We start from the raw sequence: 26,756 nt of genomic DNA on the forward strand, positions 1-26,756 counted from the left end.
ACAGACAAGAGCTATTCACTGAACACCTGACAATTTATTATTGCATTCTGAAAACAAGTTAATAAAAATGAAATTAGTGGCTTGTTTTATAGTGTATTGAAACAGTGGAAGGTGCAAACCAATTACCTGGGGATCTTATTAAAATACAGATTCTGAGTGGGTAGGTCCAGGGTAGCCTGGGAGTCTGCAGCTCCCAGGTGTTTCTAGTGCCACAGATTGTGCTTTGTGAAGCAAGGAATTAAAAGACAATACCATATTGGGAAGATTCAACATAATAAAAATGTTAGTTCTCTTTAAGTTGATCTGTGAAATATGATATTCCAATTAAAATACCAAGGAAGGTTTTTTTGTTTGTTTGTTGTTAAGAATCTAAATCAACTGACTCAAAAATTCCTTTGGGGGGGGGAAAAGAGTATCCCCAAATTCCAAATGAATAAATGAGAGGACTAGCCCTATCAGATAATGAAATATGTTATAAAGTTACAATATTTAAAACAAGCTCAGGAATAGGCTGGAAGATCAAAGAAAAATGTATAAGGTCTTATAATGAACCCTGATACAGATCATATAAGTATATAAATATTTGATAAAACTTTGATGTTGATACCTTTATGATAAAAGTGGCATGGCATTAATCAACAGACAGCCAGATTATTGAATACATGACATGGGGTAACTGGGGTAACTGGTCAACCATTAAGGAAAAAATTAAGTTGGAACTATGTCTTTTACTGAAGTTAATTCAGGTATATCAGATATTTAAATGTAAGTAAGAAAACCATTAAAATCCTAAAATAAATACTAGGAAAATTTTTAATCTTGGAATGAAGAGGCCTTTCAAAATATAAAACCTAGAAACTATGACATCAGTAAAGTGAGTTATATAAAAATGTAAGTTTTTCGCATAGCAAAAATGATCATAAGCAAAGTCAAAAGGTAAATAACTGGAAAAATGTTGTATCTAAAATCACAAGGAGCTAATAACTCCAAACAAATAACTTCTACAGATCAACAAGAAAAAACTAATAACTAATAGAAAAAATGGGCAAAAGTTTTCAAGAGTTTACTGAAAAGCTAAAATACTAAAACGTGAAAAATGCTCTACCTCACTCATAATACAAAGAATACAAAATAAAGCTATGATGGGATATTATTTTCCTCCTCTTAGATTGACAAAGATCAAAGAGTTGATAAAACTGGAGTGAGAGAATGAGGGAAAACCGGCAGTCTCAAACATTACTGCGGAAGTGTAATTGTCTTGATTATTATAAAGGGGAATTTAGCACTGTTTACCAAACATTAACATGCACATGTGCTTAAGGCAGGGTTTTTCACCCTAAACACATTATTATTGACATTTGGGGCTGGATAATTCTTTCTTGTGGCGGCAGGGCAGGGGGAGGTCTTGTGTATTGTAGGGTTTTTAGTAGCATCACTGGCCTCTACCTACTAGATGCCAGCAGCACCCCTCTAATTCCCACAAAAATGTCTTTAGGCATTGCCAAATGTCCCCTGGGGGCAAAATTACCTCTGGTTGAGAACCACTGCCCTAGAACAAGCAATTTCACTTTTAGTAGTTTATCCTACTGATTCACTTGCATAATGACAATGTGATGTATACCCAGATGGTTAGTAATTGCAGCATTGCTTATTGTAATAGCAAGAGATTAAACAGTTAAGTGACTGTGGGATAATTGTTAAATTATGGTACATCCATGTGGAAAATTATGTAGCTGTCAAAAAGAATGAGTAAATTCTTCATGTGCTGATACAGAAAGATCTTCAAGATTTATTGAATGAAAACATCTGGATGAATAAAAGTGAATAGAGTATGCTACTATTTAGGTCAAAAAAGGGAAACATGTTTGTATAAGCCTAGATTTCTGGAAGGATGCACAAAACCTAAAAACAGTGTATGCTTCTAGGCAGGAGACCCTCCTGATGGGGTGACAGGAGTGGGATGGGAGCTCGTCACAGTGTACCATTTGAACTGAATGTATAGCCTAAACAAAAGAATTAGTAAAATAAAAGTTAAAAGGATAATGTTAATTTTTGGGGGGGAGACAGTTTCACTCTGTTGCTCAGGCTGGAGTGAAGCGTCATGATCTCGGCTCACTGCAACCTCCGCCTCCTGGGTTCAAGCGATTCTCCTGCCTCAGCCTCCCAAATAGCTGGGATTACAGGCCTAAGCCACCATGCCTAACTCAGTTTTGTATTTTTAGTGGAGATGGGGTTTCACCCTGTTGGCCAGGCTGGTCTCAAACTCCTGACCTCAAGTGATCCGCCCGCTTTAGCCTTCCAAAGTGCTGGGATTACAGGGGTGAGCCACTGTCCCCAGCTGATGTTAATTTTTAAAAAATGCATTTTATTAAAAGGGCTAATGAATTTTACAGTATGATAATTTTTAAAATAAATATTTAAAAGACAAGGATTACTCACAAAATTGAATTACCATAGGTTCTAGCCATTCTGCATCTGGGAATGTACCCAAAAGAATTGAGAAGGGAATTGAACAGAGTTTTATACACCCATGTTGACAGCACCATTCTTCACAATAGCCAAGAAGTGGAAGCAACTCAAGTGTCTTATCGATGGATGAATGGATAAACAAAATAAATAAAATGTGGTATATCCGTACAACGGAAAATCATTCCACCTTAGAAAGAAAGGATGTTTTGACGCATACTACCATGTGTAGGAAACTTAAGGACATTATGCTAAGTGAAATAAGCCAGTCACAAAAGGACAAATAGTGTATGATTCCACTTATATGAGGTACCCAGAGAAGTCAAATTCATAGAGACAGAAAGTGGAATGGTGGGGGCCAGAGGCTGGGAGACGAGGGAAGGAGGAGTGATTGTATAATGGGTACAGAATTTCAGTTGTACAAGACAAAAAGAGTTCTGGAGATGGATGGTGGTGATGGTTGCACAAGAATGTGAATGTACTTAACGCCACAGAACTGTATAGTTAAAAATGGTTAAGATGATAAATTTTATGTTTTATATATATACCTTATAATTTAAAAAGACATGGAAGTGAATTGAGTCTGATCGAAGTACACTTAAATACACAATTTTTCACACACAGAAAAACCCTAAGAAGTCTACAACACATTCCTTAATAAAGGAGAGGAAGAGGAAGGAGGGAAGGAAAGGAAAGGGGAAGAGAGACAAAGGAAAGGAAAGGAAAAGAAAAGGGAAAGGAATGAAAGAAACAAGACTATTTAGACCGCACTAGGTGTTTCTGAACTGGCTTAAAATATGTTTTGCAAAAAAATCAGAGTTTTGTGATTCCCACCCCCTCCCCAACCTCTTTGAAAATGTAAACATTATTTTTGGAACTCTATTAGAACCATGGGAAGAGATGTCAGGGCCAGTGAGTTCTCAAAGCAAGAACTTCTGGGGTTCCCTGGGTGTAACTGGTTCTTCCCAACCCAGGACCGGGCCAAAGCCGAGGCAGTGAACAAGAGGCTCCGGAAGCAGCTGGCTGAGTTCCGGGCGCCACAGGTGATGACTTACGTCCGGGAGAAGATCTTAAATGGGGACTTGGAGAAGAGCATCAAGATGTGGGAAAGGAAAGTAGAGATAGCAGAGGTGAGCCACGGGGAGCCCTGAGATGGGCAGTCTTTTATGTCTTCAGTGTTTTCATTTAGGATTTTGTTCTTTGGGCTAAGAATATAGATGTTTGGATATGTAATTTCTGGGAGAAACCTCAGCAGTTGCTTTAACTATTAAACCAAGATGAAGGATGATTTTTTTTTTAAGTTCCCCCTTTTGCATTGTTAGGGGCAGGGTCTTTTCCATTTTCAGGGAGAAACTCTGTAGTAATAGTGTGTTTTTAGTTGCCTGTTTTCTTAATGAATTCTAGAAGTTTCTGAATCCCTCTGCACTGGTAATTTAGTGATTGCTACTTTATACATGGAGAAGTCAGTTTTTTAAAAAATGAGATACTGATAGATTTTTAAATATCACTCAGGACCTCATTCCATGCATGTACACAGTCGCCATGGGTCTTTCTGCTTTTCAACGAATCCCGCAGACTTTGAATATGGTAGTGTGACAGGAAGCGCCCTTGCTCCTGTGAGCTGTGGGGGATAAATGGGCAATGGAAACCATATGCTGGTGTCAGAAGAAAGACAAGCACCCAGACTGCCATGGCCACGTTGCAAACTGAGGTCACGCAGGACATCATCAGAGTAGCTTAGAAAGCCAGTCAGGTCACTTGGAAAACTGGGACCTTGGCGTTTTCACATCTAGACCCTGGTTCCCATTTCCTATGTTACTTTCTTCTGCCTCTCCTTTGGCCATTTTGCAGCAGAGAGTAAATTAGGATCCAAACTTAGGCCCCTTAGATCTGAAGCTGAGAAGTAGCGGAATCGTGGCAGGAGCATGCAACTTCTCACTTCACTGAGCAGAAGAAACATGCTCTATAGAAAAATCCTCTGGGTGGGTGCTGCCCCTTGGTGGCCCCCACACAGCAGCATGCATGGAGGACATGCTGCCCCACACAGGGTTGCCTGCACCATCACGGGGCTGGATGAGGGCTGCATTCTGAGTAACCATAATCAGTTTTCCCCAAGTGACCTTCTCCCCACTCTCCTTTATAGTTTTTTTTTCTTTTCTTTTCTTTTTTCTTTCAGATGTCCTTAAAAGGCTACCGTAAGGCTTGGAATAGAATGAAAATAACCAATGAGCAGTTGCAGGCAGATTACCTTGCTGGGAATTAGCCAGAGGCAGGCCACGGCTTACAGACCACAACATGACCTATTAAAGTAATCAGCTCCTTTCTAGTCACCGGCTCCTCTGACTGTTCCCTGTCTGCCTGGTGTTCCCAACCCCCCAGCCAGGCTGAGCATCACCTCCTGGGCCACATCTGCCCATGTGGAGTGTTTTCACAGCCTGGCCCCTGGAACTGTTGCCACTGAAAGAACCACAGGGCGCTCTAATGGTTTGACACTTGTTAGCCAGCATTTAGTTCACAAGCATAATAAAAGTGACCTTCCCACACCCAGGAGAGGGACAGAGGAGGGAGAGCCAGCCCAGTGTATGCTGTGGGCTTATCCATGGCAGCCCTGGTGTGCAACTATTAAAAACAGACACCAAAACAGCATGGTGAATGCCTGGCACTCAGCATTCTGAGCTTACTCTTCAGTTTGGTGGGGTGGCTTCTAGACTAGATACTGCTGCAAAAGAAAACAAGCATGAAGGAAACCAAGATGATTTCTGCGGGCTGATGCAACCTTTTCTGACCTGCAGAAATCCTACCTTCCCCCACCTCCCCACCATAATAGTCATAGTATAAGGGTTGTACAGATGCCTCAGGAGACCGGCCTGATTCCTTTACACCCTTCTCCCTAACATCTAGATCATCTCTAGAGCTGGTTGCTAGTCGTGAATGCGTGATGGTCCTTCCTTGTCCCTGCAAGTATGATCCAACATGGCCTAGTTCAGAATCAGAATTCTGTGTCATGGCGGCATTTGGTCCCTGGTGGGAGAAAGAAATCAACTTTTCCCAGTGGTGGAGTGACGACAGGGGAGGGCCGGCCCTCTCAGCCTTGGATGTGATCCATTTGCTGTAGTCTTCCACCTTGGTGTACAGAAACAGGCCAGGGCACGTCTCACCACCGAAGTTCAGCACTCCTCTCAGAACCCACAGATCGAACTGCTGTAGCTGGCACATCATTGGGCTTCCTGGGTCCCCCTGTGACAAAAGACAGAAGGCTTCAAGTCTTAGAAAAACTAGTTTTTGTTGCAAATCTATCCTTGTGCAATATACTGTTTGCTCTAGAAATGTTTTATGCTGGTTCTCACTGGAAATGGGGCAAATTATAGGGTACGATTTCAAATCTAGGCAGCCACCACCACAAATTCCAGCAAGATGACTTTTCCTTTTATTATGCAAATTAGCTGTGGACTTCTACTGATTGCCTATAGCTTCCTGGTTCATACTTCATTTTCTTGCCCCTTTCCAGTCCTTTGGCCAAACCTTCCCTCTCTTCTGGCTGGCTTCTCATTCCTGAAATGTTGGTGTTTGTTTCCATTCCGTCCTGAAATGCTCACGTTTTCCCTTCTCTCTGCCTTGCTTCGACCCTTAGTTTAAGCCACTTCCTGCCGCCTGGCAGCTGCTCACCAGCCTGGCTGGCTGTACTCTTGGTCTTCCCCACTCCCAAGGGAGCAGTCCTCTGGGACTCAGGAATTCTGCCACATACACTTTACCTAAGGTGAGGGAGTAGAAGCTTGGCACCGTTAGCTAGATATGGGACCCTGGCAAGTGACCAAATCCTCTCTGAGCCAAAGTGGGAACACAGTTAATGCCTGTAACACGTGCTGAGCACAGCACAGTGCCTGGCACACAGCACACACTCAATAGAATATTAGCTACCGTCATCTTGATGTCTCTATAAAGGCCATCATCTTTCTGAAAAGTTGGGGAAAACGGGAAAAGCAACAAGGCAGCTACTAGGTATCATTTACCTTACCTGCCCTGACCCCACGCCCCCAGGTCTCCTCTCAAAGGAATTCCTGCCCCTCCTGTGGCCCATCTGTGTCCAAGAAGGGGGTGGTCATCCCTAGGCTAGCCAGCCACCTCTGACCTGTGTGGCCTGCCTGGCTGGAAGGCCCAGGCGATGACATGTTGCTCTCATGGTTCGGACTGAGACACAGAATGGGGCTGCAATTAACAACAGGAAACAATCTGAACAGACTCAACCACAAGCAGCAGAAGGCAAGAGAGCAGCTGCCTCAGCCCCTCACCATCCAAGGCCTGGGTGTGTGGTCTGTCTTGGGTATTTCTCTCTCTCTTTCTCTCTCTTTCCTTCTTTCTTTCTTTCTGTGTCCCCGAGGCTGGAGTGCAGTGGTGCAATCTTGGCTCACTGCAACCTCCACCTCTGAGTTTCAAGCAGTTCTCCCACCTCAGCCTCTCGAGTAGCTCAGCTATGTGCCATCATGCCCAACTAACACTTTTTTTTTTTTTTTTTTTTTTTGAGATGGAGTCTTGCTCTGTCCCCCATGCTGGAGTGCAATGGCATGATCTCAGCTCACTGCAACCTCCTTTTCCTGGGTTCAAGCGATTCTCCTACCTCAGCCTCCCCAGTAGCTGGGATTACAGGCGCCCACCACCACGCCTGGCTAATTTTTATTTTTAGTAGAGATGGGGTTTCACCATGTTGACCAGGCTGGTCTCAAACTCCTGACCTCGTGATCCACCCACCTTGGCCTCCCAAAGTGTTAGGATTACAGGCATGAGCCACCGTACCCAGCCTAATTTCTGTATTTTTAGTAGAGATGTGGTTTCATGATATTGGCCAGGCTGGTCTTGATCTTCTAACTTCAAGTGATCTGCCCGCCTTAGCCTCTTAAAGTGCTGGGATTAGACATGAGCCACCATGCCCAGCGGGGTATTCTTTTTCAATAAATCTCCCCTTTTCCAAGGAAGCCACACCAGAACAGAGAGAAAGACCCGTGGGAGAAGAAGGGAGCAACTCCGCGGGCAGGGCAGCAGGGAGGCCGTGCTGCAAAGCTGCTGTGATTCCCTGGTGATCTCAGCAGGTCAAGGCGAGACACGTGAGAAAGGCCTTGAGGACTTCATTCTGTGCCTCTCTTTGGATGGAAGGGGGTGCTTTAGTGCAGAACTCTTGACTTTTCAATTGACTGGTGAACAGGCCCTTGTGTGCACCTATGTCTGCCTAGGTCATGGGGGCTCCCTGGCTAAGAATGACATGGTTCCCCCCTTCATCTGTCCCATTCACAGTTTAACTGTAGTGGTATAGCCAGAGCAAGAAAAAGAATGTGATTTAGGACGAATGATTGGATGAATGATTGGGAGATGTCCTCAGCTATGGCGTGGTTTTGCAGGTCGCTGTTCCACCTGGGCACAGCATATGCACTTTTTCTCTTCCCCATAATGCTGTAGGGGCTGCGACTTCTGAAGCACAAGAAGCAGAGGTGAACAGCTCCAGATGCCCCTCTGGAGCTACCCTACTTCATCTCCCAAGGGAGCGGCCACAGCCCAGAGTGGGGTCTTTCAGTGTGTGATCTTTTCCCTTGACATTCAGCAAAAGCCCTAACAGTGGTAAAATAAAGGCTGGATGGGTGAGTGCAGAGTGATTCTGCTTTTGTTGGGTTTTGGGGAAACCCATAGGCAGATTCTGAACCTGGTGGTTGATTCTACATGTGGGAATTGTGGCTTTGAAGACCTCTGGACATGAGAACATATTTCCAAAACAGAGGATTCTACGGGGACAGGTCACCATTAAGTGGTGTGCAAGCATAATTCTGTTAAAAAATGAAGGCCTGTTTAGAGGTGTGTCACAGTTAAAAACCAACCTGCACTTTGCAGTTAGATTTTAAAAGATGGTCACTTAGAGTAGAAATAGCTTATAATATTCCATTGAATCTAAGATACAGTTAGAAATCAACATCTTTGAAATTAGGGTGCGTCATTTTTTTTTTTTTTTTTGAGATGGAGTCGCTCTGTCGCCCAGGCTGGAGTGCAGTGGTGCGATCTCGGCTCACTGCAAGCTCCGCCTCCTGGGTTCATGCCATTCTCCTGCCTCAGCCTCCCAAGTAGCTGGGACTACAGGCACCCACCACCATGCCCAGCTAATTTTTTGTATTTTTAGTAGAGATGGGATTTCACCATGTTAGTCAGGATGGTCTCGATCTCCTGACCCTGTGATCCGCCTGCCTCAGCCTCCCAAAGTGCTGGGATTACAGGCGTGAGCCACCGCACCCGGCCAGGGTGTGTCTTTTAATCAGCTGACATCAGAGTTTAACTGACAGCATTTTTTTCTTTCTTGGGATTACATAAAATGATGGTGCATTCCATAATTGGCAGCATCTTAGATCTGAGGACGTATGATACTTGTTTGATGGAATGGTTGAGGGCAGAATTTTGTTAAAAAGCTCTATCTTCACTGTATTTTAACACATTATCTAATTTAGGAAATTGTTAAGATCCCCCACCTGGCAGAGGACCCAGTACGAAGTAGGCACTCAATAGATGTTACACCAACTTTGGAAGGGCAAATGTATTTCTTAATGAGAGGCAGTCCATGCTTTTGCAATAAAATGACTTAGAAAAAATTATCTTTATATATGTATTTTTCCCCTTGCTCTAAAAATCCTGCCTTTCTGGATCCTATAGGGGAAAAAAAAAAAATTCCCCATCAGGTGTCCTGAAGGTTATTTAAAGGAGAGTGAGTGATAAGCTTCTTAGAAAAGCAATTCTAGAGTAGAGGAGATAAAGTGTATCTGGATATCTGGTAGACCTAGGTCCTTGTCTTTGCTCTAACTTTTATTGACTGTGTGACCCTAGTAAGCCACACTTTCTCCAGATTTGGATATGAAGGGCCTGAACCAGGTGTGTGTGACTTCCACACATTTTTTTTTGAGGCAGTAGGACAGCCACATCTGTACAGCCCTCATCTGGCTGGAGGGCAGGGCTTCTCAGAGAAGAAAAACCCAGTAACTGATAGCATCAGAGGGGAGTCTAGGTTCCCTAGAAGCTGAATACAGCAGCCCCACACTGTAGACCTGCTCAAAGCATATCTGCCTATGTGGTTTGGACTCAGACTTTCAAATTTTTAGCTAGTTAAAAAGCACCTGTGACTTAGACAAGCTGCATCATGTTACACTGAAAATCATGACTGGTTAGTTCATTCAGCAGATTTTTATTGAGCGCATACTGTCTGCCAAGTGCTGTTCACTCCAGAGACAGCCACTCGTCCCAAGCTCTAGTCCCTGCCCTCACAGATATCCCCATCTAGGGAGGGGGTCCCGAGGCTCCCTTGGATGTGACCAAGGCTTACTCTCAACACTTAGCTTCTATTCCATGAGGTTCTTACCAAGCAGGCAGTCTTGGTTTCCTCTTTCGTGTGGCTGCCGCATTCTGTCTTCTGGAGTTTGTGTAGGGGACATATGTCAAGATCTTTCACGAAGATTTTCCTCAGGATACTCATCGTCATGTGATTTCCTGTCTGGACCATGCAACAGAGAGCCCAGGGATTATTAATGAGAAGGCAGTCCCCTATGTCAATACAACTCCCACTCACATAGCCAAATGAAAGTGAGAATTTTTTTTTTTTTTTTTTTTGAGTTGGAGTCTTACTCTGTCACACAGCCTGGAGTACAGTGGTGTGATCTTGGCTCACTGCAACCTCCACCTTTCGGGTTCAAGCAATTCTCCTGCCTCAGCTTCCGGAGTAGCTGGGATTACAGGCATGCACCACAACGCCCAGCTAATTTTGGTATTTTTATAGAGATGGAGTTTCACCATGTTGGCCAGGCTGGTCTCGAACTCCTGACCTCAAGTGATCCACCTGCCTTGGCTTCCCTAAGTGCTGGGATTACAGGCATGAGCCACTGTGCCCTGCCAGAAATGTTCTCATAAATTCCTTTTTTTCATAGAAATAAGAACCTGTGACTGAGTTTTTGCTGAAAACTACCTCCACTTTGAACTCGAATGTGCAAACAAGCAGAGAATACCCTTCCTCCTCTTCTAGAGAGCATCCATTTCCTTGTTTCTTTCTTTCCCCAAAATGAAAGAAAACAAGGATGGCTTAGACAAGAGGACAATCAGCCCTAGTTTGGGGACTAACATCCCCTCACCCCTCTGTACTCTTGTACTCATTCCAGGGTGTCCACTGCCTGTGTACTTCCAGTTTTGATGTAAGGCTAGAGGGTAAAGGACCAATGTGATGTAAGAATGGCCACGGAATGGGCGCAGTAACTCATGCCTAATCCTAACACTTTGGAAGGCTGAGGTGGGAGACTTGCTTGAGCCCAGGAGTTTGAGACCAGCCTGGGCAATATAGCAAGACCCCATCTCCACAAAAAATAAATTTAAAACAATTAACCAGGCATGGTGACATGTGCCTGTAGTCCCAGCTACTCGGGGCTGAGGCAGTAGGATCACATGAGCCCAGGAGTTCAAGGCTGCGGTGAGCCGTGATGGCACCACTGTATGAAAAAGACCCTGCCTCAAAAAAAAAAAAAAAAAAAAAAGGCCGGGCACGGTGGCTCAAGCCTGTAATCCCAGCACTTTGGGAGGCCGAGACGGGCGGATCACGAGGTCAGGAGATCGAGACCATCCTGGTTAACACGGTGAAACCCCGTCTCTACTAAAAAATACAAAAAACTAGCCGGCCAAGGTGGCGGACGCCTGTAGTCCCAGCTACTCGGGAGGCAGAGGCAGGAGAATGGCGTGAACCCGGGAGGCGGAGCTTGCAGTGAGCTGAGATCCGGCCACTGCACTCCAGCCTGGGTGACAGCGCGAGACTCCGTCTCAAAAAAAAAAAAAAAAAAAAAAAGAGTGGCAACAGAAAGGGAAAGCCCTAGGAGACTTGACTGATTAGGTAAGGGTTTCAGCCAAACTCTAGAACCTCAAGCAAGCTCCATTATTAAATTAAGATAGGCCCTAGATTGGATTATCCAGGTCACCCCCACTGCCAGCACACACACAGCCTCCTCTGGGAGGAGGAATGCCTTAACTGCAGATGTGGGATTCCATCCTGACACCCAGCAGTTCTGCAAGACTGGTGGTGTATGCAACTTTCTGCCGAGGAAGCAGATGGACTGGACCAGGTTGCCAAAATGCATCGCTGTGTCTGTCTTCAGGAGGGCTATGTTGTTGCTCATGGAGTTGTTATCAAAGTCCTCATGGATGATGATGGTATTGACTGGATACTCTGTGTGAGCAATCTTGCTGGGATCCATGTTACTTATACCCACTATAACGACAATGTCCTTCCTGGAGAGAGAGCAAGGGAATCTTGAGAGGCCAAGACAGCAAGGAAGCTTCACACTTCCCTGTTTTCCTATTTATGTTTTTTCAGCCTGGAACACTCCTATTCCATGTGTTAATTCTTCCTGACCCCTTTGGACTCAAGTTTATAGGAAATCTTTTATGAACCCCTAGGCTTGTGCCCTCTTTTGTGAGCCTGCAGAATCCTGGAGATTCTTCAATCTTAACACCATTTGCCCCACCACTAAAGAAAATCTGTTAACATGTTATTGCTGATTAACGTTTTTTCTATGAATAGGTTTTTTGTTTGTTTTTTACATATTGTAGTTTGCAAAAGTAGTAATTGCAGTTCTACCAAAGATGTCATCTTGACTCCCGCTTTTAGTATTTGACATTTTAAGATAGGCATCTTTCCTTATTATATATTCTGTAAATACATTTTGGAGAAATTAAAGTTCTAATAACAATAGAATTGAGTTGGGTGTTTTCCCTTTCTCCTCTTGGGAATCACCCAAGAAACTGTGAGAATGAGGAACAAATACAAACACCATAAAACCAAGAGACGCTAAAGAATTCAGATCTCAGAGTCAAAGGAAGAGCTGATGAAAGGAAGGATGGCAGGAGTGCAAAAGTTGTAGATGACACTGACTGCCACAGAGCTCAGAAAAAGCTTGTTGAGCATGTTCTTATCAAAGAAGCAAAAAGAAAAGAAACAAGACCATCACCAAAATGAAGCCCAAATCAAAAGCAGCATAAAGGAGAATAGGGCCCACAGAAAACACAATTAGGGGCATTGAGAAATGTGACCAAAATGAAAATTAACAAAGATTTTTAAAGGCTTGAGAGGAAAATGAAAGATAAGGCAGTCACAGGAGACCCAGCTGACCACAAAGAAAGTAACCAAAATGATGAAACAGGAAAGATATTTCAAGATATAAATTTTTTTTTTTTTTTTTGAGACGGAGTCTCACTCTGTCACCCAGGCTGGAGTGCAGTGGCCGGATCTCAGCTCACTGCAAGCTCCGCCTCCCAGGTTTACGCCATTCTCCGGCCTCAGCCTCCCGAGTAGCTGGGACTACAGGCGCCCGCCACCTCGCCCAGCTAGTTTTTTGTATTTCTTAATAGAGACGGGGTTTCACCATGTTAGCCAGGATGGTCTCGATCTCCTGACCTCGTGATCCGCCCGTCTCGGCCTCCCAAAGTGCTGGGATTACAGGCTTGAGCCACCGCGCCCGGCCTCAAGATATAATTTTAAAAAACTTTTCAGAACTAAGACTTGAATCTATAGTTTGGAGACAGCTAACCTACCTCCAGTAGTGTTGACTGTCCACTATATAGTTTGGAGTAGTTAACGCTGAGACATAGTTCTGGTCAGGTCCCAACAGGAAATAAATGTTCTACTCAAATAAGATAAATTGGGGTGAGTTTAATAAAGGGAGTTTTTACAAAGGTCTTGGCAGGATGCAGGGAAACCACAAGGACAGCTCTGGGCACTGCATGCTATAGGCAGCTCCTGCTGAGGTAACGACGCTGTGCTGACACCGTCTCTGGGCTCTAGGTGAGGGAAGGATGTGATCAGACAGAGCTGTGTAGAGTGGGTCACTTAGCTGGTAAAAGCAGCCAACCAGCAGCCAATATGCAGTAGCCCTCGGAGGAGTAAGGACCCTGACTTCACTCTCCCCACTCCCTCTGATCTCTTGCCTCTTATATGATTGTTGGCCAAAACCAGCTGGAATCCAGAAGGCAAAAAAGACCACTGGTATAACCCATACAGGTGAGCCTCCTGGGGCCTGGCAGGGTAGAAGAGTAGAGTAGATCTGAAAGGGCAGGTGGGGGAAATCCAGCACAACTAGTAAAGTTGCTAGACTTGAGTGACAAAGAAGGAATCCTTGGACATCCAGACTAACAAAGATGAGGTCATCTTAATTAAGTTTGGCTGTATTGTCTAACCAAAGTACTGGCATTACAGGTGTGAGTTTTTGCGCCTGGCTGGTAGGCGATTTTAATTCACCTCTGACAGTCTAGGACAGATAAAGTAGACTTCCTTGCCCAATTTTATATATTGAATTATACACCAACCATGGAGAATGAATGAACTTTTTAATTTACCTGTGAAAATATTCACATGGACCACCCATAGGAGACAGACAGGACAACCTCAACAAATCCTAAATAGATCACCATGTGGTATAATTCAATAATGTTAGAAAACAAAACAAAAAACCCTAGCACCTGGACATTTTAAAACTCTGTCTTGGACACACATGGTGGCTCACATCTATAATCCCAGCACTTTGGGATGCCAAGGCAGGTGGATCACCCGAGATCAGGAGTTCAAGACCAGCCTGGCCATCATGGCAAAACCTCATCTCTACTAAAAATACAAAAATAGCTGGGCATGGTGGCATGCGCCTGTAGTCCCAGCTACTTGGTAGGCTGAGGCAAGAGGATTGCTTGAATCCAGGAGACCGAGATTGCAGTGAGCTGAGAGCGCACCTCTATACTGCAGCCTGGGTGACAGAGCAAGACTGTCTCCAAAAAAAAAAAAAAAAAAAAAAAAATTATATAAAATTAAAAAATCAAGCTCTCACTTTAATAAAACCCTTGAGTCAAAGAGAAAATCAAAACCAAAAGAATGGACCAGATAGAAAATAGCCATAATGAAAACGCTACATAGAAAACAGAACTTCCATGGAGAGCTAGTTGGCAGTAGCTCTCAGGATTTTAAATGCATGTCTTTTTTAGCCCAGTCTTTCTACTCCTGGGATGTCTACACTATGGCACACTTGCATGTATGTGAAATAATGCGTGTACAAGTCCGTCTGTTGCAGCATTTTTGGCAGTAGTAACAGATTAGAAACAGCCTACATTTCCATTAACAGAGGACTGTGTGGTTACGGTACTTCCATTACAGGCTATTGTGCAGCTGACAAAAAGAAGGCATTAGCCATTTATGTACCAATAAGAAAAGGTCTCTAAAATTTATGATAAAGTGAAAAAAGGCTGTGAGTAAATTAATGTGTATGGTGTGCTACCAGTTGCATGGTGGGTGTGTCGCGGATATGTTATGAACTCAATTGCATTCTTTTGAAAATTTGTAGGTTGAGGTCCTAACCCCCAATTTGACCATATATTTGGAGATAGGGCCTTTAAGGAGGTAATTAAGATTACATGAGGTATAGGCTGGGGCTGTAATCTAACATGACTGGTGTCCCTATAAGAAGAGAAAGAGACACCAAGAATACACAGGCACAGAGGGACCATGTGAGAACACAGCGAGAAGGTGGCTGTCTGCAAGCCAAAGAGAGAGGCCTCAGGAGAAACCAAATGTACTGACACCTGGATCTCAGACTTCCAGACTCCAGAACTGTGAGAAATAAATTTCTGTTGTTTAAGCCACCCAGTCTGTGATATTTGTTATGGCAGCTTAAGTAGACTAATACAAGGGGAAAGAAAATTCTCTGTCAATAGACATAAGAAACAATATAGCCAGACCTATAGGTATATCGATATCCATGAGTGCTTTGAGTATTTAAGAAGGAATAGGCAAGAAATTGGTGACAGAATGTGACTCAAGGGAGAAAAACTAGTGACTGAGGGGTGGGGGAGGGAAGGAGCTGTTTTTCGCTGTACATCCTTTGGTTTCTCGTGAACATTTTACTACATACTTTTTTTTTTTTTTGGACATGGAATCTGGCTCTGTCACCCAGGCTGGAGTGCTGTGGCACGATCTCAGCTCACTGCAACCTCCACCTCCCAGGTTCAAGTGGTTCTCCTGTCTCAGCCTTCCTGGTAGCTGTGATTACAGGTACATGCCACCATGCCCAGATAATTTTTGTATTTTTTAGTAGAGACAGGTTTTTGCCATGTTGATCAGGCTGGTCTCAAACTCCTGGCCTCAAGTGATCTGCCCGTCTTAGCCTCAGTGCTGGGATTACAGGTGTGAGCCACTGCACCCGGCTGCACATGTATTTTTAATTAAAAATACAAATCCTATGTTAAAGTATTTACCAGCTGCATAATATTCCATCAAGGATTTATATTATAATTTATTTAGCCAATTATAGTCATTATACTCTCTCCCCCAATACTCTCTGTGTGTTTATATGTAATTATATATTATATACTATATGTTACATATAATAGAGTATTGTGTACATATATTCAATATACATATATGTTACAATATACATGTATATTATGTATAATAGAGTTAGTATATAATTACATGTATATTATATACTATATATTATGTATAATATATTTATGTGTATAGCATGTATATATATGAAAAATTATAATTTCATCGCAATAGTGGGACATTAGGTTTCTTTTCAGTGTTTTGTGTGTAATTAACCATCCTAGGAACAACTTTGTACATACAAATTTTCCAGTGGTTGAAATTATTTCCTTAATGTTGATTCCCAGAAATGAAATCACTGGGTCAAAGAGTGAGAAATATTTACCAAAAACTTTATTCTTTTAGTAATATTTATGATTTTTTTCTGGTTTAAAAGAATGCATATTTGTACTACAGAATTTGCAGAATACAGAGAAGCTAAAAGAAGAAAGCAGAAATTGTGCATTCTGAGCATTCAGAGATAAGCACTCTTAAAAGTGTTTCTGTATTTTTTTCGAGGCTTTTCTCTGTGTACATGTATTTGTGGCAGTAACGTTTCTAAGGCCCAAGTGTTTTAAGGTAAGGGCTCCTATCGACTGGCCGAACAGGATAAGCGGTAGGGACCCTAGTATTAGGAACCAGTGCCTCTGTGATGGCAGTAAAATCAGAATGAATATCCCACCTGCATTGAATGGAGACTCATCTTTTCATTTTTCCATTGCGAGGCCTGCAGTCCTCACAGCAGAGATCAGCCTTGGCAACCGGTGATTTTAGGGCTCACAGCAGAGCAAACGCTGAGCTGGTAAAAAGCCCTGTCCCCCAGAATGCACCTTGCAGGGCCTCCCCAGGCTGAGCAGGAGACAGGGCCACCCCCACCCTCACCCGCGGCGATGCTGCGGGCCCCAAAAGCAGGGGCACTGGCCTGTTCTGAATGGCGGATGCGATGCTGAGGACCCAGAACTCGCTGAGGATGCAGCCGAAAGCCAGGTGTGTGTACTGAGAGTCCTGCAGCGACACCACCCACGGGAACTCCATGCTGCTGACCAAGCCCTCCTTGAGGTCAGGACCGTAGAAAACGGAAGCTTTCTGGACGCCACAACCTGCGGAGCAGGTGCGGGGCCTCACTGCCGGGGCAAGGAGACCTCAGGACCCTCTCTTCTGCGGGCTGTCTCGATCATCACTAACGTTACCCGCAACCCCTGCTTCTTTCTTCTTCCTAGTATGTCTTCTTCACCCTAAAAGATGCTCAGTGGCATTTTTGAATCCCAAAATTATGTTAGACTACAAATAAAAACTCTCATCTATTGAACACATAACGGTACATATTGGCAATGTCTGCCACGTTTCGTGTTCATCAGCAGTTCTCAAAGCCTGGTCTGGAACCCCCGGGAGTCCTCAACACACTTTTGGGATCTGCAAGGTTAAAGCTATTTTTGTTTTCTTTTCTTTTCTTTTTTTTCTTTTTTGAGAGGGGATCTCATTGTGTCGCCCAGGCTAGAGTGCTAGGTAGGATCATAGCTCCCTGTGGCCTCAACCTCTCGGGTTCAAGCAATCCTCCTGCCTCAGCCTCTGGAGTAGTTGTGACTACAGGTGCCTGCCACCACCCCTGGCTAAATTCTTTTATTTTTAGTAGAGATGAGGTCTTGCTATGTTCCCAGGCTGATCTAGAGCCCCCTAACTCAAGAGATCCTCCCTCCTCAGCCTCCCAAAGTGTTGGGATTACAGGCATGAGCCACTGCGCCCAGCTTTAAAACTACTTTCATAAGAATGTGAAGACATTATTTGCATTTCTGCTCTCTTCATTAATGTACCATAGAATTTTCCAGAGGCTACAGGATGTCATCACTGTGATTGCTAGTAGTATGTGTGACCTTGTGCATTCCTTTTTTTATTTTTATATATTTTAAAGATGGAGCCTCACTCTGTCGCCCGGCTGGAGTGCAATGGTGCGATCTCGGCTCACTGCAACCTCCGCCTCCCGAGTTCAAGTGACTCCCCTGCCTCAGCCTCCCGAGTAGCTGGGATTACAGATGCACGCCACAACGCCCAGCTAATTTTTCTATTTTTAGCAGAGATGAGGTTTTGCTCTGTTGGCCAGGCTGGTCTTGAACTCCTGACCTCAAGTGATCTGCCTGCCTCAGCCTCCCAGAGTGCTGGGATTACAGGCGTGAGCCACTGCGCCCGACCAGTGACTCCTTTTTCAGCCATGCATCCAACCACACTCAGCCCTGGCAGGTGCTGAGGTAGGGCCTGGGATTCCAAGAAAGGATTTCAGGAGCCCATCAGAGTGACATGCTGAAGAGTGATGGCGATATAGAGGGATATGTGACCCAGGGAGTGTGCCCAAAGTATAAGAGGAGGGGGCATGAATTCTGCCCAGGACATAAAGTCTGGGAGGGCTTCCCCCTGGGGGCAACCTTGCATATGAGCACCAAAAACAGTTTCCAAGCCGTGACCCTAAGAACTGATTGTAACGTACAGAATTATCATTAAAGGAGCACAGAGGACCTCTCCATCATGGGGCATCATACGACCAGACATCTCCATTAATTGACACTTGGTGACTTTGCTGGAACAATGACAGACTGATTTTAGCAAGATGATGTCTGGGAGGTCACTAAGTGCATCAGAACCACTAGAGACAGGATTCGTTAGCTTTGGTCTGATTTCTCCTTGAGACGTTGGCAATCTACGGTACAAGGCATTCGCTAACCTTCCCTAATCCCACAAAAGCTTATGAGCGTGTGACCACTTTTGCTTTTTCAAAGCTCTAGTTGGCTAGTTTATCTGACCTTACAAAACCCTTAAAAGACAAGACGTAATGAGGAAATCTGACCCAGAGATGAAATGCTTGTCTTGACCCCTTAGCTGTGGCTTTTTAAGGAGGGAGAAGACCTTTCTGTGTTTTCTGGGTATCCCCTGGTCTCCTTGGGGCTGCAAGAAGACAGGGAGCTGCGGGAGGCTAAGGGAGCTGAAGGACTCACCTCTGTGTGTGTGTGTGTGCATGTGTGTGTGAGTGTGTGAGTCCGTGTGTGTGTACACGTGTGTGTGCGTGACAGTCCGTCTGTGTGCCTGTGTGTTTGTGTGTGCGTGTGTGTGTGTGCGCGCGCCCATATGTGTGTGTGTGAGTGTGTGTGTGTGTGTGTGCATGTGTGTGTGAGGGTGTGTGTGGACTTTCTCATGTCTCCCATCTAACCCCAGGAAGGCAGGGCAGGGCCAGCTGGGATGGCAGCAAGGTGGGACAGAGCCTGCTTTAGCCAGCTATCTCCTCTCCACCTGCCCTCTGTAGGCTGGAATTCTTAGTTCTGAGCAGCTTAGAGGTCAAGGGAGGAGGGGACCGCAGCTGCCACTTCTGCCATCTGAGGCTGTGGTAGCCTCCCAGACACCTGCAGCAGTAGAAGCCCCCGCTGCTCCCGGGACCAGTCCTGCTGTTGGGGGTTGTAGTTTGCAAAAGAGCAGTATTCTCCAGGAAGGACAGGGCAGGGGCTGGGAGTGGAGAGGCAGGCCTCTCGCTCACCCCTGTACCCAGAGAGCCTTATTTTCCTAATGACACTACCACCCTAAGGATTGGCTCTGACTTTAGTTTCCTCCATCCACGTCCCATGATTCACTTCTTTGCCTGGTTCCTGCCACCAATGTACTGCCGCCCAGTACAAAGTGCCGTGAGTCATCTTCCCTGAGCCCCTCCTTGGACATTAAGGACCACTTCATTCTCCTGGATGATCCCCGTCTAAGCCACATGTGCAGCTAAAGTCAGAGGGAGGAAAGCAGCGCACTCACTGGTGGAAGAATGGAGAAGGCCGAGCAGCACCAGGAGCACCCCTCGCATCTCTGCCATCCCAAGAGAGACCCGTCGCGGACACCATGGGCAGCTGGGGAAACAAAACCCAGTGACTCCATCCTCTTCCCAAACACATGCGGGGTTTTCTAAGCCTCTTTTATCCATCCGCTTCCCAAACACACACGTTCCCTCCCAAACGTCGGAGGCTCTCCTTCTTTCTACCAACAAAGGTTCCAAGATGTAGGACACTGACCTGTCACATCCCTAGTGCTTGGTTCTGTGTAGTAAAGAGGCAGGACCAGTTGGCTCGCACTGTGGTTTGTGAGATGGCCCGAGAAGAGAAGGCAGCTTACTCTTGTCAATTTTCTTCTCAATTCAGCCCAAGCCCCTGAGCACCCCAGAGAGTTGGGTCTCTGAAAAGGGTTGCTTTTTGACTCGTGAAATTCAACCCTTGCCTTAACTCTGTAGCCATAAAATGCTGCTGAAAGAGAAGTAGAGTTTTAGTGGAAGCCCACCCTGGGATTAATGCCTGTGCTGTGGTTTTATCCTTCCTACTAAACTCTGCTGGCTAAAAGAATGCTAGGCTCTGTTAACTGTTAACAGCCTGTTTCTTTGTTTATTTTAGTTTATTTTGTTTTGGGACTGAGTCTTGCTCTATTGGCAGGCTGGAGTGCAGTGGCACGATCTTGGCTCACTGCAACCTCTGCCTCCCAGGTTCAAGCGATTCTCCTGCCTCAGCCTCCCAAGTAGCTGGGACTACAGACATGCACCACCATGCCCAGCTAATTTTTGTATTTTTAGTACACATGGGGTTTCTCCATGTTGGCCAGGCTGGTCTCGAACTCCTGACCTCAGGTGATCCACCCGCCTTAGTCTCCCAAAGTGCTAGGATTACAGGCGTGAGCCACCGTCCCCGGCTGACAGCCTGTATCTTTACATAGGAACAGCCCCAGCATTTAGCTTATTCATTTGCACAACCGCAGTAGGAAGTAGACACTCTGATTATCGCCATTTTACAGATTCAGAAACTGATACTCAGAGACATCGAGTAGCCAGTCCAAGGTCACACAGCTGTCAAGCAATGCACAGAAGCCCAAGGAACCCCTGTGCACAGTTCTAAGTCACCATGTTCCACTCATGACACTGGACGCCTCTTATCCTCAGAATGGTCCTCAGAGTTCTTCCATGAACTGCTCCTGCTCAAGGAGAAATGAACTCAGGCTGGCCTGACACAGTAGAGTTCAACAGAAGGATTTCTTCTACCGCCTTGGGAAGAATGTTCCATTGTGGCATCACGGTTACCATGGCATCACCAAGCAAATGTCTGGACATGGGGACTTAGGAGGAGCTAGGATGAAAGGCCTCCTTGTTGCTTAGCCTTGGCAGGGCTCTTCTGGAAGCCAGGCTCTCTCCTAGTCGTCTGAGAAGACATCCTTTTTGTTAGATCCCAAAATCCTCTCTGGTCGTGGCCACGGTCTGTCTACCCCACTCAGTGCCTGCCCTGTGTCCACACACGCTTGTCAGACTGGACTGAGGAAGCCCACAACTGGGGTGGGTTTGGAATTTCCAGTCCGCGTCAGCATCTTACACTCCCAGTGTGGTTTCTTTCAGACTTAGCCCAGTTTTCTTTAGCCTCTCAGTTTCCGGGTCCAATCTAAGCTACCAGACCAGTTCTGCCAAACCAGAGGCCCGGATGGGATCTGCCACCCCAGCCACTGCGAGCAGCTTTGGTTTCAGCCCAAATGCCAGGACTGGAGAAGTGTTGACAAGGTTGAGGTAAGATGTTAATTCCACGGAACCACAGAGGGAGGGTGGGCGTGCAGGCCTCTGGTGCAGACGCTCAAAAGATCCTTACTGGATGGGTAGATGAATGACTGATGGAAGGCAGGAAGGCTGGTGAGAAAGTGGAGCCTGGCTGGGCATGGTGGCTCACGCCTATAATCCCAGCACTTTGTGAAGCCGAGGAAGGCAAATTGCTTGAGCTCAGGAGTTTAAGGCCAGCCTGGGTAACATGGTGAGACCCTGTCTTTTACCAAAAATACAAAAATTTAGCCAGATGTGGTGGCACATGCCTATAGTCCTAGGTACTCGAGAAGCTGAGGTACAGTTAGCTGCGATCACAACACTGCACTCCAGCCTGGGTGACAGAGTGAGACCCCATCTCAAAATAATAATAATAATAATAATATGAGGCCTGAGTCCAAAGGGAGCCGCTACCTCCTTCCTCCATGGTTCCCCTGATGTCCTGCTGGCTTCACCACCCTCCCTCACCTTTAGCCCTGTGCAGGGGAGCAGGGCCACTGGCTTCTGCTACAAGAATAGAAAATTTTTGGTTGTGAGAGAAGTGGGAGTTGATTCTTCAATTTGTTCCACATCACAGGTCTCAAAGAGCTGTATTTTAAATTTTTATTTTTCATTGTTTTTAGAGACAGGATCTTGCTCTGTTGCCCAGGCTAGAGTGGAGTGGTGCAATCATAGCTCACTGCAGCCTCGAACTCCTGGGCTCAAGTGACCCTCCAGCCTTGGCCTCCCAAGTAGCTGGAACTACAGGCCTGTGCCACCAGGTCTGGCTAATTTTTCATATTATATTTTTTTGAAGAGATGGGGTCTTGCTGTGTTGCCCACACTGGTCTCAAACTCTTGGGCTCAAGTGATCCTCCTACCTAAACCTCCCAAAGCATTAGCAATTATATAGATATGAGCCACTGCACCTGGCCCTCAAAGAGCTTTCATTACCATATGTTTCCTCACTCACAATTCCCAGTCACCCTGGCAGGTCAAAGGCATTTCCTGAGCTTTCCAGGTGAGAATATGGTGGCCCAGAATGTGTTTCTCATTCTTTTGTTCTTTGCTTAATACCTGTGTCCATATGGACGTATGCCTAAACTCTGTATTAAGTATGTGTGCAAGAGTTTCTCTAGGATTAGGATTGCTAGGTTACAGGATATGTTAAGAGAAGCCTAACTTTACAAAATAATGCTGAATAGTTTTCTAAGGTGATTGTTTGAATTTACACTCCTACCAGCAGTGTATGTGGACTTTCATTGATTCGTCTTCTCCCCAACACCCGTTACTGTCAGCCTTAATATTTTGCCAATCAGTTGGGTATAAAATGATATTGTGCTGCTAATTTGCATTTCTCTGATTTCTAAAAAGGTTTAGGATGTGTCCCCTCATTTATTGGGTGTACAAGTTAATCTTTGTGTCTTTTACTCTTTTTTTCTGTTGAGTTGCTTGCCTTTTACTTATTGATAAGTAGAAATTCTTAATACAGTCTGCATGTTGTTCATAATATGCATTTTGAATATCTTCTGAATAGCTCACAATTTGTGGCCTGTACTTTTTATTTCTTTTTTTTGTTTGTTTGTTTGTTTGTTTGAGATAGGGTCTCACTCTGTCACTCAGGCTGGAGTACAAGTGGCTCCATCATGGCACGCTGCAGCCTCAACCTCCCAGGCTGAAGCCATCCTCCCACTTCAGCCTCCTGAGAAGCTGGGACCACAGGTGCCTACCACCACACTTGGCTACTTTTTTAATTTTTGGAGAGACAGGTTCTCACTATGTTACCCAGGCTGGTCTCGAACTCCTGGACTCAAGCAATCCTCCTGCCTCAGCCTCCCAAAGTGCTGAGATTACAGGCATGAGCTACTGCACCCAGGCCTGATTTCTTCATGGTGCTTTTGAATAACCAGAAATCTTAATTTTCATGAACTCACATGTATTCATCTTATTCAGTTAGGACTCTTTGTGTCTCGTTTAAGAAATTCTTCCCTAGCTCAGCATCAGAGATATATTCTACTCTATCTTCTTCTCAAACCCTTGAAGTCTTGTTTTTCACATATAAGTCCTCAACCTGTATGGATTCATTTTTTTACATGGTGTGGATACTTAGTTGTGCCAGCATCATTTGTCACAAGTCTCCAATGTGACTCCAGCACATATCAAAGTATACATTTCTTTGTTGAACTTCTCTTTGTACTTAGTTTTCTAGTTTATTATTTTCTGCCCTTATCTTTTATTGTCTGTTTTCTTCTACCTGCTTTGAGTTTGTGTTATTTTCCTAATTTTTTATTTTTTAAGACAGAGTCTCGCTCTGTTGCCCAGGCTGCAGTGCAGTGGTGTGATCTCGGCCCACTGCAACCTCCACCTCCCAAATTCAAGCAATTATCCTGCCTCAGCATCCTGGCTAATTTTTGTATTTTTAGTAGAGACAGGGTTTCGCCATGTTGATCAGACTGGTCTCGAACTCTTGAACTCGTGATCCGCCCACCTTGGCCTCCCAAAGTGCTGGGATTACAGGCATGAGCCACCACGCCCAGCCTATTTTCCTAAAATTTTTAGCTGGCATTTAGTGTGTTAATTTTAGCCTTCCTTTCTAATACAAGTCTTTAAGGCATTGTATTTCCCCTAAGTACCATTTCCCTGTAGCTCTTAACTTTTGATACCTTGTGATTTCCTTATCATTCAGTTCTGTTTTTACATTTCCATTGTGATTCTTGTTTGACTCTTGAGCTACTTACAAATGTTTTCTTAAATTTCCCAAACATATGACTAGTTTTATTTACCTTTTTGATACAGACTTCTAACCCAGTTGGTTGGAGAATGTGATCTGTGTAATACAAATCTTCAAAATCTCTGAGACGTGCTTTGTGGGCTAATATGTGATAAGAATTGTTGTACCTGTACCATGTTTGCTTGAGGAAAATGTACTGTCTATATCTGTCAATTATCCTCAAGCTTGTTGACTGTGCTATTCAAATTTTCTGAATTATTCCTGATTTTTTTGTCTCCTTGGCCTATCAATCATTCAGAAAGGTGCCTCCTATTATGCTAGTGAATTTGCCCATTTCTTCCTATAGTTACAGCAATTTTTGCTTTATGTGTTTTGAAGCTATTTTCGCCCAGATACACAAATTTAGAATTGTTAACTATTCTTGGTAAATTGAACTATGATTCTCATTATTCGCTGTAGCTATGTTTTATAAAGTCCTAACAAACACTGAATTAATGAATACTGAACTTTTGTTCCTAGGGAAAATAACAAGAGTAGGTTCCCGAAAGCCTCTGGTCACAATTTTTATAAAATGGAGTACAATGATGCGATCTCGGCTCACTGCAACCTCAACTTCCTGGGCTCAAGTGATCCTCGTGGATAATTTTTTTTTTTTTTTTTTTTTTGTAGAGACGGAGTTTTACCATGTTGCCCAGGCTGGTCTTGAACTCTTGAGCTTAAGCGATCCACCTGCCTCAGGCTCCTACAGTGCTGGGATTATAGACATGAGCCACCGTGCTGGGCCTTTGTCTTTTTAATTGATATGTATACTCCTCTTATGTTTATTGGGGTTATTGATTTATTTTTTCTGCTCCTCACCCTCCTCCCACCTCTAACCCTCAAGAAGGCCCCAGTGTCTGTTGTCCCCCTCTTGGTGTCCATGTGTTCTCATCGTTTAGCTCCCACTTATAAGTGAGAACATGCGGTATTTGGTTTTCTGTTCCTGCATTGGTTTGCTAAAGATAATGGCCTCCGTGTTTGTTTCTGCAAAAGACATGGTATCATTCTTTTTTATGGTTGCATGGTATTCCATTGTGTATATTCCATGGTATATATGTACCACATTTTTAAAATCCAGTCTGTCATTGATGGGCATTTAGGTTGATTCCATGTCTTTGCTATTGTGAATAGTGCTGCAATGAACATTCGAAATGCACATTTAACTTAATCACCTCTAACATTAATTACTATCTTAACTCTTTCCTGATAATACTACAAGCTTAAAATACTTTAAACTTATGCTTATGCTCTCGTTCCATATTTTAGTTCCATACATTATACTTTACTATTATTTTATTCAGATAATAATTATTTAGATTTGAATATCTCTTCCATGAATAGTCTTTAGAAATTTCTTTAGTACAAGCTTCTTGATGACAAATGTTTTTGTTTTTCCTAATGTAAAAATGTCTTTTTTGTATCCCTTTCTGAAAAATAGTTTTGTGGGTATACAACTCTAGGTTAAGAGTTATTTTCTCTCAGTTCTCTGGAGGTGTTTTTTCTCTGTCTTCTGAGTACCATTGTTTAAGGTTTCCCTGAAATCCAATTGTTTTCCATTGTAGATGCTCTGTCCTTTTTCTCTGGCCCCTGTTAAGAACTTCTTTCATTTTTGGTGTACCATGGCTTTACTCTGATACTTCAAGCATGAATTTATTTTTAATTTACTATTTTAGGATATGTTATGCTTTCTAGCTTTGTATATTTATATTTTTTGATAAGTTCTGAAACAATCTCAGCCATTATCTTTTCAAATACTGCCTCTTCTTCAGGGTCTCTATTCTTTACTTTTGGGATTTCAAATAGATATATGTTAGACTTTCTCATTCTGTCCTTCATATATCTCATCAAAGCCTTCATATTTTAAATTTCTATCACTTTGTGTTGCATTTTGGTGGATTACTGTAGACATATCTTCCAGTTTATTAATTCTCTCTTCATCTTTGTCTAATTTTCTGTTCAACCATCCTCTGGAGGTTTTTAAAAATTCAACAGATAAATATATTTTTTTTAATTTCTAGAAGACCTGTTTTTAAGTCTCCCTGTTTGTTTCTGGTTGCATCTTGTCATGTGCTCATCTGTGTCATTCCATCCGTTATTTCTGCAACCATTTCATATATATATATATGCTGTATATTTGGTATTCGACAGTTCCAGGATCTGCTATTTGAGGGAGAGGGGGATTCCAAATGTTTTTAGTTTCATCTACTCTCATACAATGTGGTTGCATTTCCCATGTGCCTTCCTAATAATCGTGAATTCATTTTTTTGTTCCTAATCTAGGGCTCTAACTTGGATGCATTTTCTTCCAGACAGAAGTTGCTTCTGCCTCTACTGGTCACCAGAGGGCACCACTAACCTGGTACAGTGGCTTGGCTTCCTACCCTCTCCACTGGTAAAGTGTGTTAACAGCTGTGCTGCTGCCCTAAGGCAACCCCTACTTTCCCAGAGGTTAACAGCTCATTTTTCTTGGAATCCTCTCCTAAAGTTAGTGGGAGCAAAGATAACTCAAAGGGTGTGTCCTCTGCACTGTTTTGCAGTAAAAGGTTGTCTCAGATCAC

General features: G+C 44.0%; 2 protein-coding genes across 8 annotated transcripts in view; one reads left to right on the plus strand and one right to left on the minus strand.

Annotated features, from left to right (window-relative positions):
* Positions 1-26,756, plus strand: part of CFAP263 (cilia and flagella associated protein 263) — a 77,544-nt gene that overhangs the window by 25,501 nt on the left and 25,287 nt on the right. For 2 of the 7 annotated variants that reach the window (XM_028841180.2, XM_077986344.1), the window contains 2 exons: positions 3,441-3,596; positions 4,643-8,094. In XM_028841180.2, the coding sequence (XP_028697013.1) occupies positions 3,441-3,596; positions 4,643-4,729 (243 nt within the window). In that variant the 3' untranslated portion in view covers positions 4,730-8,094. Of the gene's footprint in view, positions 1-3,440; positions 3,597-4,642; positions 8,095-14,169; positions 14,310-26,756 lie in introns of those variants that run through there. The other 5 variants (XR_013411829.1, XM_028841181.2, XM_077986343.1 and 2 more) reach the window with 5 other exon arrangements.
* On the minus strand, positions 5,176-19,731 carry PRSS54 (serine protease 54). The gene is given in 6 exon segments (XM_028841179.2): positions 5,176-5,703; positions 9,848-9,979; positions 11,493-11,751; positions 16,788-16,965; positions 19,646-19,694; positions 19,696-19,731. Coding segments are annotated over 6 exon segments (1,182 nt in total).

Source organism: Macaca mulatta, chromosome 20 (genome assembly GCF_049350105.2).
Source record: "Macaca mulatta isolate MMU2019108-1 chromosome 20, T2T-MMU8v2.0, whole genome shotgun sequence".
NCBI classification, from domain to species: domain Eukaryota; kingdom Metazoa; phylum Chordata; class Mammalia; order Primates; family Cercopithecidae; genus Macaca; species Macaca mulatta.